The 18,191-nt window shown below is 38.7% G+C and overlaps 1 protein-coding gene and 1 long non-coding RNA gene across 2 annotated transcripts in view; both read right to left on the minus strand.

Annotated features, from left to right (window-relative positions):
• LOC126595926 (uncharacterized) overlaps positions 1-7,985 on the minus strand; it is a 28,454-nt gene extending 20,469 nt beyond the window's left edge. Inside the window, exon 1 of the mRNA XM_050262331.1 lies at positions 6,794-7,985. Within this exon, the coding sequence (XP_050118288.1) occupies positions 6,794-7,052 (259 nt within the window). The 5' untranslated portion in view covers positions 7,053-7,985. The remainder of the gene's footprint in view (positions 1-6,793) is intronic.
• LOC126595937 (uncharacterized) lies at positions 4,806-5,924 on the minus strand. The gene is made up of 3 exons (XR_007613766.1): positions 5,497-5,924; positions 5,316-5,413; positions 4,806-5,140 (listed from the first exon to the last, which is right to left on the minus strand). It is a non-coding gene; the product is annotated as an uncharacterized LOC126595937 (long non-coding RNA).
• Positions 7,986-18,191: the final 10,206 nt, after the last annotated feature.

The raw sequence follows: 18,191 nt of genomic DNA on the forward strand, positions 1-18,191 counted from the left end.
GCATATTTATTAAAAATTCCGTAGTGCTTCCAACAGAAGTGTTGTTACTGAAAGCACTTTTGAGCATAAGGGTTTTCTAGAAAGAACTTTAGTTGGGACTTTGAAAAAGATATAACCTTTAGCAAATCATTAGATGGAGGCCCAAGATTCGTTGGTATGTAATATTCACCCTAGACCACAAGCACAAATCCTCGGCACAGAATATAATCCCAAGGTACTCCAAAGACTCAATTATAGTAAATCAAGAAGGATAAACGAAGCACTCTGAGAGGAAAGGGATTGATGTGTTCGGTGGACAAGTACCTTAAGTGACATTCAATCAAAATCTTAATAAGGATAAGTAAAGGAAATAGTTTTACATCCATCTACGGAGGAGGGGCTCGTCTTTTATCCTAGATCAAGATATGTTAAAAAGAAGGCGCTTGAGATAGATACGGAATGGTAAAAAGAGTTTATAGACTGCCTCAGTACTGATAAGGAAGTTTGGGAGGTAAAATTTCAAGTATTCCCTCTTCACAATTAGTCATTGACTCGCTGAGAATTGAGATCTAAAACTTGGTACTTTTTGATGCAACTAGATTTACTTTTCCTTGTTACAAGGCAAACAAGGGGAAAGGAAAGAAAAGTAATGATCCCCTCTCCGTTTCTTTTTCCCAATCCATGGTCCATACCAAACCTATAACACTATAGACTAAAAGAAATTAAGAAGCCTGTTTGTACCATACTTGACCAATCCCGAAACTACCGAGCACCGGCCAACGCTATACTGTCAAGGACCCAGAAGAGTTCCCCTCCGACCAGGAGGCCAATCACTACTCGACACGTGTCAAGATTAGAAGCCAATCAGAGCGCAGCACGTGTCAACATCAAGAACCAATCATAACATGACACATGTCAATGTGACAAAGCTACAAGTTTTTCTATAAATAGGGGTCATCCCCCCACAATATTGCCTAATGCCATTTGTGTTAAATCATTCACAAGAACTCACTAAATTGAGAGCTTGATCCTTTGTACTTGTGTAAGCCCTTCACTACTAATAAGAACTCCTCTACTCCGTGGACGTAGCCAATCTGGGTGAACCACGTACATCCTGTGTTTGCTTCTCTGTCTCTATTCATTTACGTACTTATCCTCACTAGTGACTGAAGCAACCAAGCAACCAAGCGAAGGTCACAAAACCTGACACTTTCTGTTGTACCAAAGTCTTCGCTGATTTTGTGCATCAACATTTGGCGCCGTCTGTGGGAAACGACACTTATTCCTACTCTCTTCAGCTGTGTCAAGCTGGTTTCTATCATTCGTACACTTTCTTTTGACCAGGCATCCCTCTCCAACATGGGAAGCGAAGGAAGCCACAGCACACAGAATGACACCCCCCTTGCACATAGTGCGAAACAACGAAAGAAGGAAGGAAAACGAGTTCTTCTTCAAGCTAAAGTCGATGAGTTGGAAGCTCAGAACAACAAGATAGCAATGAGGAATGAGGTCCTCCAGGAGCAATATGAGAAGCTCTTCGAGACACTCCACGAAGCTAGGCAAGCTCAGACACGCGAGCTTGTTGCCCCCGTGGAAGTCAACCATCAACTGGGTGCCCTCCAACATGGAGGGTCACATGCATTCGACATAGATATCCCTGATAGGGAACATATTACCCCTCGACTTGATAATCAACATGAGGCTTCTCTTAACCCAGTTGCTTCGACCCGAACCATAAGAAGTGGAGGGAGACACCTCTTTGCTGAAGGGGCAGAAGGATCGAAAGCCGTCTTTCGCGATTGTCGGGATTTCCTGAAGCAACGTCGAGAGAATTCCATCCATATAAGCTCAAAGATTAATGACCTAAGGATTTCTGAGAGACTCGGTCCCCTGCCACGGCCCAAACCGGCCACCAATTTGGGGAAGGGGCAACAAGTCCTAGAGAGACATGAGGGTACAGGGGACTCAGAGGTGTTCCGACAAACATACCCTGGAAGCCAGTACAACGAGTCCAGGGAAAAATCACATGCCCTTGATCAAACCTTCCTAATTCCAATAGGAGATGGAGATTTACGAAAGAAAGCTCCAGTGACACATAACTCCGCTCAGGACCCCCTTGTCCTACAACTTCTTGAGGAAGTAAACAAGTTGAAGGCTGAACGTCAGGCTGAAATACCTGACTGGAACCAACCCAGGCCTGGCCCTCTTACAAGGAGGATTCTCAACACCCCCCTTCAAGCAAAGACAAAGCAAAAGCTTGGCTTGCAACTTTATACTGGAAAAGAGGACCCGATTGAGCACCTTAACCTCTTTGAGTCCACCATGGCATACCGGATGCACACCGACGAAGAGCGATGTCTTCTCTTCCCCTCCACCCTCTCTGGTGGAGCTCTAAATTGGTATTGTCGTCTTACACCTGAGACGGTAGACTCATTTGAGGAATTGAGGAAACTATTTGTTTCCCAACACATTTTCCAAACCGATCGCTTGCACTCTGCAGATGACTTGTACACTATCCGCCAGAAGCCAGACGAGTCATTACGTATGTATGCTGGCCGCTTCAGCCATAAATACTCCCGGTGTGCCGAGGCAGACGACAAGACTGCCCTCAAAGCCTTCACGGCAGGCCTACGTGATTGTTTCTTTAAATACATGATCAATGCCAATACTTGGAAGACTTACTCTGAGGTGATGGCGCAGGCTTATAACCATGCCTCCGCCGAGGCAAAGACATATCAGGAGTCCCCCAAATGATAAAGTCCAGGCTAAGCAAATTCGATACAAGTCTACCCGCTACCTGATCATCAATGATCAACTCTATAAGCGAGGTTTTAGCCTGCCATACTTAAGGTGTCTTACGCCTGCCGAGGCGGAAATCGTCCTTTGGGAAATACATGAGGGAGTCTGTGGAGATCATGCTGGATCTCGGTCCCTAGCACACAAGACTTTTCGCCAAGGATATTACTGGCCAACACTCCACCAGGATGCCATCAAAGTATCCCGCTCATGTGACAAATGTCAACGATATGCAACTATTCCTCATTCCCCTCCAGAGCCTCTTACTCCTATGATCAGCCCTTGGCCCTTCGCCCAGTGGGGACTTGATTTGATCGGCCCAATGCCGGCAGGGAAGGGCAAAGTCTGTTACGCAGTCGTTGCAGTGGACTACTTCACAAAGTGGGCCGAAGTAGAACCCTTGGCAACCATTACTGAGGCAAAGATAGAAGACTTCGTGTGGAAGAACATCCTTTGTAGATTCGGCATTCCCAATGCGATAGTCACTGACAATGGGCGACAGTTTGACAACAAGAAGTTCAGGTTGTTCTGCTCTAAGTTCAACATCAACTTATGCTTTGCCTCTCCAGCTCATCCCCAGTCTAATGGACAAGTTGAGGCCATCAACAAAATAATCAAGCGCACTTTGAAAACCAGCTTGGACAAAGCTAAAGGCTGTTGGCCAGAATTTGTACCCCAAGTTCTTTGGTCATATCGCACTTCATATCGGACTTCAACAGGAGAAACTCCATTCTCACTTGCCTTTGGCACAGAGGCGGTTGTCCCTGTTGAGCTCGAGCAAGCAACATTCCGAGTCCAGAACTACATTCAAAGTGAAAATGACAAACAACTCACCCTCAACTTGGATTTAGTCGAGGAACACAGAAACCAAGCTCACTTGAGGAATGTCGCCTACAAGCAGCGCATCTCCAACTATTATGACTCTAGGGTCAAGCCTCGTTCTTTCAAAATAGGAGACTGGGTCTTAAAGAAAAGATTACTCTGCGACAGAGTCCCGAGTGAAGGCACACTTAGTCCAAACTGGGATGGACCGTATGAAGTCATTGGCATCAGTCGCCCTGGCTCTTACACACTTAGAAGCTCCGATGGCAAGACCCTTGGCCATCCATGGAACGCTGATCACTTGAAGTACTACTACAAATAGACTCACGATGTACAAGTGTTGAGCTATAGCCGTTCGGCATCCTATGTAATGAAGGCCATTTGGCAATGAATTCAATAAAGAGGTAATTTAGCCAACTCAGCCCTCACTCTTTTACATTCATAGCAAGCGATGCCGGAACCCTTCTCAATCAGAAAGCAATCCGTCTTCCACAGTCACTACAAAACAAGCAAATGAAGACCGTGTCAAGCGCCAAAAAAAAAAAAAAAAAAAAAAAAAAAAAAAAAACAGCTTCATCCAAAAAACTTCACCCGAAAAGCTTCACCCACAAAGCTTCACCTAAAAAGCTTCACCCAAAAAGCTTCACCCGAAAAGCTTCACCTACAAAGCTTCACCTCCAAAGCTTCACCCACAAAGCTTCACCTAAAAAGCTTCACAAAAAAAAAACTTCACCCGAAAAGCTTCACTTAAAAAAGCTTCACCATCAAAGCTTCACCATCAAAGCTTCACCCAAAAAAAAAAAAAACTTCACCTCCAAAAAGCTTCACCCAAAAAGCTTCACCCACAAAGCTTCACCTAAAAAGCTTCACCCACAAAGCTTCACCCAAAAAACTTCACCCGAAAAGCTTCACTTAAAAAAGCTTCACCTACAAAGCTTCACCTAAAAAAGCTTCACCTAGAAAGCTCCCTCTACATACTTTCACCTTCAAAGCTTCAACACCAAAGCTTCACCTACAAAGCTTCAACACAAAACCTTGCTCCAAATAAACAAATTTTGTTCACAAAACCCAAGATGCCCTTGAACTTGTACAAAAACACTTGGGTAAACATAAACATTTTTTGTTTGACACCCACAAGGGCCCAAAATTTTCCTTCTTATTTATTCACTTATATATGTTCCCAAACATATTATAATAGATCCAACAACAAGCCAAAGTCCCAAGTTTCATAATGGACAAAAGTACAAGCAATTCATCAATAATGAAGGTGCTACAAAAATTGGAATCTGCCCCAAAATAGAAATCCAACCCAAGAGACTTTTTCTCTCTCTCCCTCTTCCGCCTCCTTTCATCTATCAAATTTCTGCAACCTCTGCTCTTCTCCAATGGAGCTGAATTTTGGACACCCTATAGTTCTTGAGCATATGAACAACTTTCAAGAAGGAACCATTTCTGTTTGAGCGACGGAAATTAAAGTGTTGAAGCTCCAAACATGACAGTCGGATTCTTGCAGATTTCGAAGCTGCTGTGATGTTTCGAAGATCTGGAAATATTTAACCATTAGTTCATTCTGAATTTTTGATATGTTATGAAAGAGACGATGAGGAACAACTTCAATGAAGAAAGCATGCCGATCTGAACAATAGAAAATGGAGTTTCGAAGCTCACAACAAATCTGACGGGTTGACAGAAAAATAATAACCAGTCATTCATCATACCTGGATTTCTGGAGTTATACTGCTCCGAGGGATCTCAAATTTGGATATGTTGTAGTTCACGAGCTGAGGAACAACTTCAATGAAGAAAGCATACCGATCTGAACAAGAGAAAATGGAGTTTCGAAGCTCACAACAAATCTGACGGGTTGACAGAAAAATAATAACCAGTCATTCATCATACCTGGATTTCTGGAGTTATACTGCTCCGAGGGATCTCAAATTTGGATATGTTGTAGTTCACAAGCTGAGGAACAACTTCGATGAAGAAAGTATGTTGATCTGAACAAGAGAAAATGGAGTTTCGAAGCTCACAACAAGTCTGACGGATTAACAGAACATTGATGAACAGTTACTCATCATACTTGAATTTCTGAAGTTGTACTACTCCGATGGATCTCAAATTTGGATATGTTGTAGTTCACAAGATAAGGAAAAACTTTCATGAAGATGACTTTGCAATCTGAGCTATAGAGAAAGGTGTTATCTTGCATCCACTCAGGCTGATTAGTGGAAACGAAAAGCAATTCCACCAAAGAAAAGATGAAAAAGAGAGAAAAGCTACTAATTGCACTTGATCTTGTCTAGTCAATAGCATGCAGCATCAAACACACAAAAGTTGGAAATATTTTTAGATAAAGCATATACGAATGTGTGACATCGAAACAAGGATTCGTTACTTTGACAAATTAGTAACACGCGAGACACCTCATTCGGCAACTCTCTTCGCCTGAAGATTTGGGGGACTCCCACCATATGCTACTGCACCTTGATACTCGGCAGTCTCACAACCACTCAGTGACTTGGATTTTTCAAGTCTCCAACCGAGAAGTTTTCCTCACTCGGGAAATTAAGGGAACACTACCTCAAACTACATGCTTCACTCACAAAGCTTCAACAATACAGGTTTCAACAAAAGCAAAAATTCAAAGAACTTTATGAAGAAGGCTTTGGTGTATTTAACACAATATGTTGAAATGAAGCAAAGCTTATTTATTAATATTTTCGATAAGCCACAAATATGTACATATACATGAGTCAAAATAAACAAACAAAAGGGAGCCTTCACAAAGGTTGCTTAGGGGAAGTCTCAGCAGTCGGTAAAGCCCCAGAAAGAGAACGCACCGGAGGATGGTTATCCGGAGCCTCAGTACTTGACAAAACCCCAGAAGGATGAGGCATTGGAGGTTCATCATTTGAAGCTTCATTACCAGGTACAACCCTAGAGGACGAAGGCAATAAATGCCTTTGGAACAAACCCACAAACCGCTGATGATCAAGTAAAACCTTACCATCAGATTCCTTCATCTGGTCAAGCTTCCTCTTCATGTTTGTAGCATAGTCATGGGCGAGCCGGTGCAACTGCTTATTCTCATGCTTGAGCCCTCTAATCTCCTGTTTGAGACTCATCACTTCAGCAGCCAATGATTCAACTTGGCGGGTTCTAGCAAATAGGCGTTGGGCCATATTAGACACAGAACCTGCACACTGAACACTAAGAGCCAGAGAGTCCTTAACAGCCAACTCATCAGACCGTTTGGAAAGTAGTCTGTTATCTTTGGGAGTGAGAAGGTTCCTGGCCACCACTGCAGCGGTCATATCATTCTTCATCACAGAATCCCCAACGGTAAGAGGACCAGTAGGGGATATGAAGGATGGGCGCCATATGTTGTCTGGAGAAGGCGTGGCTGTCTCTTCTCCAAGGTTCAAGTCAAAACGACGGTCGGAGGGTCCAGACATTTTCAAATGTGTTGAAGAAGGAAGAGGTCAGACAAATCAAGATCTTAGAAGTGCAAGAAATGAGCTTCTACTGGTAGAGATTCAAGTGTGCTGTGGAACTTAATGCCAGCCTCTATAAAAATCTGCACTCGACGGAGCTTCAGAAATCGAAGAGGTGTTTGCTTTCTCAAAAGCTGGGCTGCTCAGAGACCACGAGGGCCGATCTCAGAAATCGAAGAGGCGTTTGCTTTCTCAAAAGCTGGGCTGCTCAGAGACCACGAGGGCCGATCTCAGAAATCGAAGAAGCACCTGCTTTTTCAGCCTCGTCAGCACCTGTCACATGCACACTCAGCTTTGCGGAAATTACGGGCAATCTGTCGAAGATTTCTAGTGAAGTAGAAAGCACGTGAATCTTACTGTTCAATCACCGCTCTCCATATGCACCATCAACTCCTCGGGTACCACATATAACTTTGTCAAAGATCTCTGACAAAGTTTAGGCACGAGAATTTCGAAGTTCCAGCTACCCTACTATTACCCATAAGGGTAAAGGAACAGCACCACTGCTTGACAACTGGAAAGTCCCTATGTGTGTCGACCTCCGTGTTTTGCGGCAAGACAGGTTGGCAAGAACGTCCAACCTTTACTCACATTCGAGAAAAGACTCCCAACATAATTACTTTCTAAAAAACCGGAGTAGCACCGCTTTCCGAATCTCGAGAGTCAGATCCTCGACGGGATTGCTTGTTCGAAAACCGAAGAGGCACAACTCTCAGAACTTCGAGAGCCAGATTTCCTTAGATAAAGCTTGTCTGTAATCTTCACACGTAACATCAGCTTTCCAGATACCACATACCACTTTTTCAAAGTGCTCTGACAAAATTAAAACACGTGAAGCTGGCAGCTCCCACTACATTGCTGTGACCAAGAAGGGTAAAGGAATAGCATTACTACTTGTTATTGGGAAATCCCTATATACATTGACCTCCCTCCTCAACGGACAGAAAAACCTGCAAAAATGCTCAACCCTTTCTCGCATTCGAAAAGGCACCCTCAACATAACCTCTCGAAATACTCAGCTTTATTTCCCCCCGATAATGCCTCAGCAAATAAGCCACACCAAGAACAAGAGTATCCCATATCATCAAGGTCGAACATACTCTAGATTTGATGGACTTGTTTTGACCCTCAAATTTTTGAGTCGGCCTTATACTCTGAAGGGCACCAGAAAACCCTCCAGCACAGTTCAAGAATAAGCCTGTGGAAAGTTACTTCTTCAAAAGCAAAAGTATCTCATATCATCTCTTATCCATTTGCTTCTCCTTATCCTGGCAGTTGAATGAGAGACAAGGAGAAGGAGAACAATCAACCGGAAGCCGAAGTCAAACCTTTGATCCTGGGTTGCTTACTTGGAAGTTTGACTGCTTACCTTGTCTGTCACCTCTTTCGGCAGATCTCCTAGCTCGGCGACTTGGGGGGCTTCTACTATAGGGTTTGTATCACACTTGACTAAGCCCGAAACTACAACTAAGCTTCAAGTGAAATTGATACATTACCTTGTGCGTCAACATCAACTAAATACACCATTCCCGGATGGAGGAAAGGTACTTCCAGAGAAGGGCAGATGAAGATCAGACCACACTTTGGTACTTAGAAGTTTCGTGATTACTCAAGGGATTGGATCTTGCAAGTCCCCAACCGAGGAGTTTCCCTCACTCGGGAACTTAGGGGAGCACTGTTTGTACCATACTTGACCAATCCCGAAACTACCGAGCACCGGCCAACGCTATACTGTCAAGGACCCAGAAGAGTTCCCCTCCGACCAGGAGGCCAATCACTACTCGACACGTGTCAAGATTAGAAGCCAATCAGAGCGCAGCACGTGTCAACATCAAGAACCAATCATAACATGACACATGTCAATGTGACAAAGCTACAAGTTTTTCTATAAATAGGGGTCATCCCCCCACAATATTGCCTAATGCCATTTGTGTTAAATCATTCACAAGAACTCACTAAATTGAGAGCTTGATCCTTTGTACTTGTGTAAGCCCTTCACTACTAATAAGAACTCCTCTACTCCGTGGACGTAGCCAATCTGGGTGAACCACGTACATCCTGTGTTTGCTTCTCTGTCTCTATTCATTTACGTACTTATCCTCACTAGTGACTGAAGCAACCAAGCAACCAAGCGAAGGTCATAAAACCTGACACTTTCTGTTGTACCAAAGTCTTCGCTGATTTTGTGCATCAACAAAGCCGAAGTTGCATAAAGGATTAAGGAATTGGTCATTTAGATGTGCTTTTAAAATGACTAAAAGCGTTTTTAGAGAAAATGTTTTTTTTATTCTAAAAGCACTTAAAGGGTTGGTGCTTCTTCCAAGAAGAACTTTAAATGTTTTTCCAGAATTTATTTGCATTTTTACTAAGAATTGGTTTTAAAAATATTTTCATCAGAAGCGCTTTCAGTCATTTTAAAAGCACATCCAAACATGCTCGAAGCCTTTTTCCTAAGATTTTCCTTCTTGAAGTTTCGTTCCATTTTCATCTTTTTAGTATAATCCATTTTGATTTGTTTTTGTTAATTCTCAGTTTTTTTGCACGACTCGAAAACTATACGTAAGTTACAAGCTTGAAATCCCTATTTTAACGAATCAAAACTAAGCTTGAAATTAAATCATGAATTTGGCATGAAAACCCCCAATTTTGTACAACCGAAAAGGTATTGCTCGCCTGACAAATTGCACTAATAGTGTTAGCGGAATAATACAAAATGCAACATGTAAATGAAAATTCAGATAAACCATTAGTGCAATTTAAACATCCTAAACTTTTGTTTTATAGGCAGTAGTCACATTTCTTGCTTTACTGCAGACTTTATAGATATGAGCACCACACCTCAATTCACACTTGCTCAAAGTTGAACAATCAATCCCTCATCAAATCCCTTGAAAAAGTGAGTAGACTTACAAGCCGATACAAAAACAACATATAAAAAACCTAAAATCTAAGCCATCCCATCCCATTAAATCTTTTGCAATCTCAGCCGCATCACCTCAATCCTCAAATGTACAAAACCCTCTCTCAACCGGCGGCGTACGGCCCACCATTTCAGCCACCTCCATCATCAAATAGGAACCAGGATTCTCTCCTGAGCATTCCTTAGGAATCCTAAGGATCTCGCAATCTTATCCGTTCATCGTGTACCGTGCGGTTAGAAATTATTTAAAATTTAAATTTTAAAATTCAAATATGAATAGTCCTTAACAAAAAATGGCCGTACAATATAAAATGAACGGACAAGATTACGGAATTCCTAGGATCCCTATAGAAATGCTCAGGAGAGAATCCTGGTTCATCAAATAGCCCTTTATGCCACAGTGTAGGGTTTCGAGCCAGAGCAACCACAAAAATCCTATAATATTAAACACTTCACTTCCATCTGAACTATAGCAGTCAGCTTACCTAGCTACTGAGTAGTAGTGACAGTCCTCTCTCTCTTTTTTTATTTTTCTTGGAATGTCGTGTGAATTATTGGTGGTTTTACTTCAACCTTGACATGTTGACATCCCCCTTGATATCTTGGCCTCTGCTTTTTCAATATTTCTCGGCTTTTGGTCCTCTCCTCTTCCGCTTTCCCGACTCACAAAACTTTCCCTTCTTGTTTTTAGATTATTTTCATGGCCTTCATGTATCTGCATTTCTGCTCTTTTTTGAACTCTTTGGTATTCCCCTAAAGTGAGTGTTAGTATTAACTCCTCCCCCTCCTCCTTGTCCTTGTATCAGTGAAAATTGTGAGATTCATATCTTTGGATTCTGCTGTGGGTGGTAGTGGCCTTTGGAAATTGGATCTAAAAGACTGGTGGTTTTTGTCATGTCCAACAGTCTATTTCTCTGCCGCAAACATTGTCAATCATGTCTCTGCCTCTTTTTATTTAAGATTCACAACTACATTCTCACCCCCAAGAATTGAAAAAATAAAATTATGGGATTTATTCTAAGAATATTGATTTCACACTTCAATATTTTTTACTCATCTTTATGTTTTTTATTTTGATTTAATATATTTTAATATTAAAAAAAAAAAAAGGTCGGAAAATCACTTGTTTGCATGTCATCAAAGCAAACCAAGTCTTACCGATGCGGCAAATATCATGATTGGAAAATTAGGCTAATAGTTCTATTACAATGAAAAGAATCATTGTGAACCTAGGAAGTGCATATAGCTTGATCCCGCAAAGGCGCAAACTTCATCATTAGCAAATTGAATTGGCTTTGTGGGGGGGGCGTAAGGCTCCCACTAGCCAAATAAGTTCTACTTGAGGAAAAAAAGAGAATGGAATAATTAGCAAATGGCGTGGAGGTTGGCCTCTTATTTAATCACAATTCCATTCGTTTCTGGACCAAGATGCCATGATTACAGCCAATTTTCTGCTAAGCAGATTCAATATATAAACGATATGACAATTGACAACTTAGCACTTCATATGTCAATCTCTTGATAACAATAGTTCTAATGCAGGGAGTGCAGACTTTAACTTTACATCTTCTTCACATGTCTTTTCGTATGTGGTAATACTATGATTCTTGAACTTCATATGTATGTTGATCTATTTTGATAATATAAAGAAAGTTGAATTTTAAAACTAATTGGCTAGAAAGAGTAACTCAACTCTTGAATTTTTTTTAAATAATTTGATCTACTTAGTAGCACTATAAATAAACCGTCATAATTGAATTGAAGAACTAATATTCTTGCTCACTCGACAATCTAATAAATAATAAGCGAGAATATCCAACTTACCCCAACTCCACGTACTACTTTAAATTCACGTCCTCGCAATTGTGCTCCCTCACAAATCGGTGAAATCAGAATATGATTAGTGAGAAATTTTGTTGACTAGTATTACTATCAGAAGGTGGTGGTGGTGATAACCAATGAATTTGAAGCTGCAAGCGCTTAGGGATGCTCGTGTCGTGGGATGATCAATGATATGGATATTGGGGGTCTCACTTACTTATACGAGTCCTTGTCATCCACACATAGACCACTCTCTTGTAAGTTGGTGGTGGGTTTTAATGTTTCCATAAAAATCATATCCTTCCATTGAGTCATATTCATGTCCCATCACACCACGCCATAACGTTGAATCTTAAAAGCATATCTTAATCTTGTATAGATGTAGAGAAAAGCTAACGGTTTTTCAAAATGACTGAAAACGTTTTTGGTAAAAATATTTTTAAAATCAAATCTTTAAAATAAATGCAAATAAATTCTAGAAAAGCAATTAAAGTGTTTTCTGAAAGAACTACATTACTAACGCTTCTTGCAAAAAACATGTAAGTGCTTTTAAAACTCAAAAATATTTTCTAAAAAACGATTTTAGTAATCTTAAAAGCATTTCAAACCAACTCTAAAATTCTATCAAAATGTTTACAAATTTATTTCCAAGCATCAAGATTGCATTTCAATAATCATCATCAATAAACAACAAAAGAGTTAGTGAGGCTATTTATGAGGTGGGACGGAAGGTAGAACAAACCTTTCATATGAATACATTTTTCACCCAACAAAAATTAGAACAAAACCAAAGAAAGAACTTTACAGCTGATTAAGAATAGCTGAAAATATTTTCTTGCGAGACTTATATATATTGTTACATTACAAATAAAAACTACATATTAAGATAAAAAATAACATTTTACATTGCTAAATAGTATACTAAAAAAACATTATTGATAAGCTATAGCATCTACCATTAACATCACTAACACACAGAGTGCGCGACTAAACCTAGCACTAATCTCGTATAAAGGGGCTACTAATGCTTCGTCATGAGTCCAGATTCTCGCCGAATTCTTTTTATGAGGATCTCGAAGATCCGTGAATTGTGTTTGTTCATCGTACATCGTGCTGTTAAAAATTATTTTAAATATTTTCATCTAAAAATAAATATAAACAGTACTTGACAAAAACTAACCGTATAATGTACAATTCACAGATCTCTAGATTTCTCAATAAAAGGATACAGAGATGATCCTGTTTCGTCCTTACCTTATACAACAACTTCAAGTTTGAAGTGGAAGTTCATGAAAAGGGAGTAATCCGAAGCTACCTGTGATATTGTACTAATGAAATAGACCTAGCAAGCTAGCTAGGTTCTTTCACCCAAATATAGGGTATCAGATGAACACGTAGTATAATATATGAATTTTAATGATGAAAATGAGATCCCGTATGGAAAGAGATCTTTTCTGGACTCTTTCCTCCTAATCAATCAAATTAAAAAATTCAGATCATTAAAATTTGATTCAACGATTATAAATAAGAGTTCATTTTAAAAGTTATAATAACTTTAACTGTTGGATCAAATTTCAATGATCCAGATCTTCTGATTTGATGGCTTAGGAGGAAAGGATCTAGAGAGAATCCCATTCCATCCCGTATGTCCTCGACAATCCAACTCATCTCTTTTATAGCGCGTTTACATAACCGTAATAAAAATATGAGGTATTAAATTAACGAGGAATTAAATTGAGGAGAAGTTGAAATGAGGAGAAATCAAAATCAAATTATTGTTGAAGATGTTTACTTAAATGTTATGAAATCAAACTAGAAATAATACTGATTCCATAAAACTATTTACTAATTCAACAAAATCAAAATATAAACCAGTATGATTACTAAAATACCCTTGTCCCAAATCAAATATTTGAATACTTTTTTTTAATAAATTTTGATATAATATATAATGGTAAGAAAAAAATTAAATTGCTTTTTTATTTCACAAACACACTAAAATGTTTTTTTTATTTTTTTATAAATTTAAGTATTTACTTTAATATTTAAATTTTATTGCTCAAATTGTAGTTTCTTCTCTTTGGCATATGTATGGAGTTGTGCATAATGTAAATGAGGGCATAATAGAAAGAAAAATTGCATTTCTGATTCCCTCAACCTCCTGGAATTCAAATACCTCATCTATCAAAAGAATCTCACTCCTTCAATTTTAGGAATTGCATTCCTTGTTTCGGGTGGGGTCCACCACACTATTGATTCCCTGGCATTTAGTAAACACCAGAATAATCCGTAATCAAAATTCAATTCCGTTTTTTTATTCCCATTAGCCTTATGTAAATGCACTATTAATCTCTTTAACTAAAGAGAAAGACAACTTGTCAAAGATTGAGCAAAAAATCCTCTAAATATCTTATGACTTATTTATAAAATTTCGTGTTTATAATTGTAACTCATTTATATTATAAATTATTATATAAATGTATATTTCACATTAAAAAAATAATTAAAATCAATATCGTTTAGTCTTTTTTTTCCGATAATATTGTTAGTCATTGAGCTATATAAACACAAATTGATGGATTCGGTAAAAACATTATGAACTGTTTATCTATTTGTTACAATTGATTGACTAAACGATTTTAGTATAATTAATTTTTGAAGAAATGATCTTTACAAATTTATTTATAATATAACTATTCCATCATAAACACTAAATTATGTGTATGCCACAAAGTATTATGAGGAGGAACTCCTCATCAACCTTAAGGAGACAAACTCTTCTCTTAACTAAATAACTAATTATGTTTTTAATTAATTAAATTAAGAGAATATGCGTAATGCAAGATCCATGGGAGCATTTTTGCTCACCATCATAAATTATGGTGTATGCTCACCATACACCTAATCAATTAACACGTGTCATTTCACTTAATCTTGATTTTTTTTTTTCAAAATTGAAAAACTAACATTTAATATGAAAGTTAACTAGAGTTAAGTAAAATGATACATGTCAATTGATTAGGTGTATGGTGAGTATACATCATAGTTTATTGTGGTGAGCAAAAATGCCTCCAGATCCGTGTGGCTATTTTCTGCAAACATGGCTCCTAAATACCAATCAAGGATTCCATTATTCCTTGATGACTTGAATTAGAAAGATTCAATTGAAAGCAACACAAAAGAGTGGAAAACTCCCTCTCTCTCCATATACCAGGCTCGGTTCCCCTGCATGTCCTCCAATTGTAGGAGAATGGTACTGTTATCTAAGCCAGCCAAATATGTATGGTTTAGGCAAGCCTGCCCAACTCTTTCAACTATCAATTTTTGTTGTAATTTTCTTTGACTATTAAGTCTCAGATAATTAAGTGCAGACGTGATACAATATTGGAGTTGTATCGATCAATGGCGAACATTTATTACAACTAATAGCCCAGCATACAGTGAGATGGATAAAATAACACCCTTAGGTCCTGTTTGGCAGATCGGATAGAGGATCGGATAGGACTAATTATACGGACGCGGGTGTTTGGCATTCACTCGTACTAAATAAGCGCCGGATTAAATTAACCGGTGTGCTTATTTAGTACGGTATACACCGGACTAATAAAACCAACCAAAAGGCCCGGATTATTAGTCGGCCCTCTCTCTCTCTCGCCTTCTCTCGGCCTTCTCTCTCTCTCTCTCTCTCTCTCTCTCTCTCTCTCTCTCTCTCTCTCTAGGCGTCGTTGTCCTCCCCCCCCCCCCCCGTCACCTTCTCTCACCATCGTCGTCCTCCCCGTCGCCGTCGTCGTCCTCCCCGTTGACGTCGTCGTCCTCCCCTGCAACTGGGTCTTGCAAAGAAGCATGCACTCTCTTGCCCGGCATGGTGTCTGGGAAACCTCTCTTCTCAAAACGCCAACAAACTACTCTCCTTCTCTTTGTCAAACCGCCGCCAGTCCATTCCACTTGCGATGCTGCAGTGCAGGAGGTAACCTTGTCAACAAATCGTTAGTTTGTTTCGTTTGTTGCATCTTGATTTGGGTTGATGTGGATCTGATGACTCATGGTTGCTCACCAAATGTGCAGGCAGGCGGGGAAGAAGAAGGGAGAGAGAAGGAGGGCGTTTGAGGGGTTCGGCGGAGAGAACAGGGAAGAAGAAGGGATGGTTTCAGATTTTATTTTTATTTTTATAAGTTTAATTTAATTTTAAGTTTGATTTAGCCTATCCGGTATAAAACTAAACACAGTATAAATAATACGGTCATTAATCCGATACTGCACCAAACGCCCGACTAATTTAGTCAGTACTATCCGGTGGCTATTTATCCTATCCGACAGAAATAGTCAGTACAGTCCGAGCTGCCAAACGAGGCCTGATAACGACCGTTGTTTGACAAGACTTCATGGATAGCTAATTTATAAAGAAAATAAGAGGTGAGTTTCCCATCAATTTTTTTTTTATTCAACAAATATGGAAAGGAGAAGACTCATATTGTTGTCCATATTTACTATTGGAGCTATGAGTCGCAGAATCTACTACCGATGTGCTAGAACTTTCTTACTGATTACATAACACGAAAAACAAACACAAATTTGATGAAACGTCCAACCTCATGCATGCATCAGTTACACAGCTAGAATTTTCAAATAATAAGATCATTTTCGACCTAAAAAAAACTTTATTAGACTATTTCGTTGAGCATCTGGTACAAAATTATCAATTCTTGCCAATGTTTGATGAGGGTTTATGCAAACATATGTCAACTCACCTCTTTTAATCTCTTTAACTAAAGAGAAAGACTTGGCTCCTTAAAGAATGAGGAAAAAATCCTCTAAATATCTTACGGCTTATTTATAAATCATTGTGTAAATTTAAATTTATATAAAAATAATAATTAAAATCAATATCGTTTAGTTTTTTTCGATAATATCGTTTAGTTATAGAACTATATAAACACAGATCGACGGATTCGCTAAAAACATTATGAACCATTTATCTATTTGAAGAGATAATCTTTACAAAGTTATTTATAATATAATGGTTCCATCATAAACACTAAATTATGTGAATATGCCATGAAGTATTATAAGGAGGAACTCCTCATCAACCTTAAGGAGCCAAACTCGTATCTTAACTAAATAACTAATTATGTTTTAATTAATTAAATAAAGAGAATATGCGTAATGCAAGATCTGTGTGGCTATTTTCTGCAAACATGGCTCCTAAATCCCAATCAAGGATTCCATTATTCCTTGATGACTTGAATTAGAAAGATTCAATTGAAAGCAACATAAAAAGGTGAAAAACTCCTTCTCTCTCCATATACCAGTCTCGGTTCCCCTTGCATGTCCTCCAAGTGTAGGAGAATGGTACTATTATCTAAAGCCAGTCAAGTGTGTATGGGTTGTTTACCAAAAAAAAAAAATGTGTATGGTTTAAGGGAAGCCTGCCCAACTCTTTCAACTATCAATTTTTGTTGTAATTTTCTTTGACTATTAAGTCTCAGATAATTAAGTGCAGACGTGATACAAATTGTAGTTGTATCGATCAATGGCGAAATCAATGGCGAACATTTATTATAACTAATAGCCGAGCATATAGTGAGATGGATAAAATAAAAGGAAAACTAATGAAAATGGCTTGAAAACTTTGAGTTTTAATGATAAGGACAAAATAAAGAGTAAAGTGAATAGTACCAGGATTGACTTTTTAGTGTTAAAATGTGATTTTTCGTTAAAGTGAACAGTACCGGATGCTTTTCGTTAAAGTTCCCTAAAATAAAACCCTAAGATAACGACTGCTGTTTGCCAAGACTTCATGGATAGCTTATTTATAAAGAAAATAGGAGGTTCGTTTCCCATCATTTTTTTTTGTTATTCAACAAATATGGAAAGGAGGAGACTCACATTGTTGTCCACATTTGGAGCTATGAGTCGGAGAATCTACTTAGACCCGGCAATTTCTTACATGATTCGTTAACACGACATGTAAACGACATAAAAATAATGGGTTTTGGACTAACAGGATAACTAATCAGGTCTTTATCGGGTCACATCGGTAATTTCTTACACGATTCGTTAACACGACATATAAACGACATAAAAATAATGGGGTTTGGACTGACAATAACTAATCAGGTCTTTATCGGATTACACGATAAGAACTCGTTAATAACGGGTTTGCAAGTTTACACGAAAGTGACACATGGGTATCCATTTTGACACGTTAAGAAAAGTTATTTTTATGATTTTAATTTTTTAAACTACTAAAAAAGACTTACTATAAAATACAATAGTCATAGTGTATATGTATATATTGTATATTAAATTATGTATTGTATTACTATTCTATACAAATTTAAAAATTTTAAGTTTTATTT

Source organism: Malus sylvestris, chromosome 13 (assembly GCF_916048215.2).
Source record: "Malus sylvestris chromosome 13, drMalSylv7.2, whole genome shotgun sequence".
In the NCBI taxonomy this organism is placed as follows: Eukaryota; Viridiplantae; Streptophyta; class Magnoliopsida; order Rosales; family Rosaceae; genus Malus; species Malus sylvestris.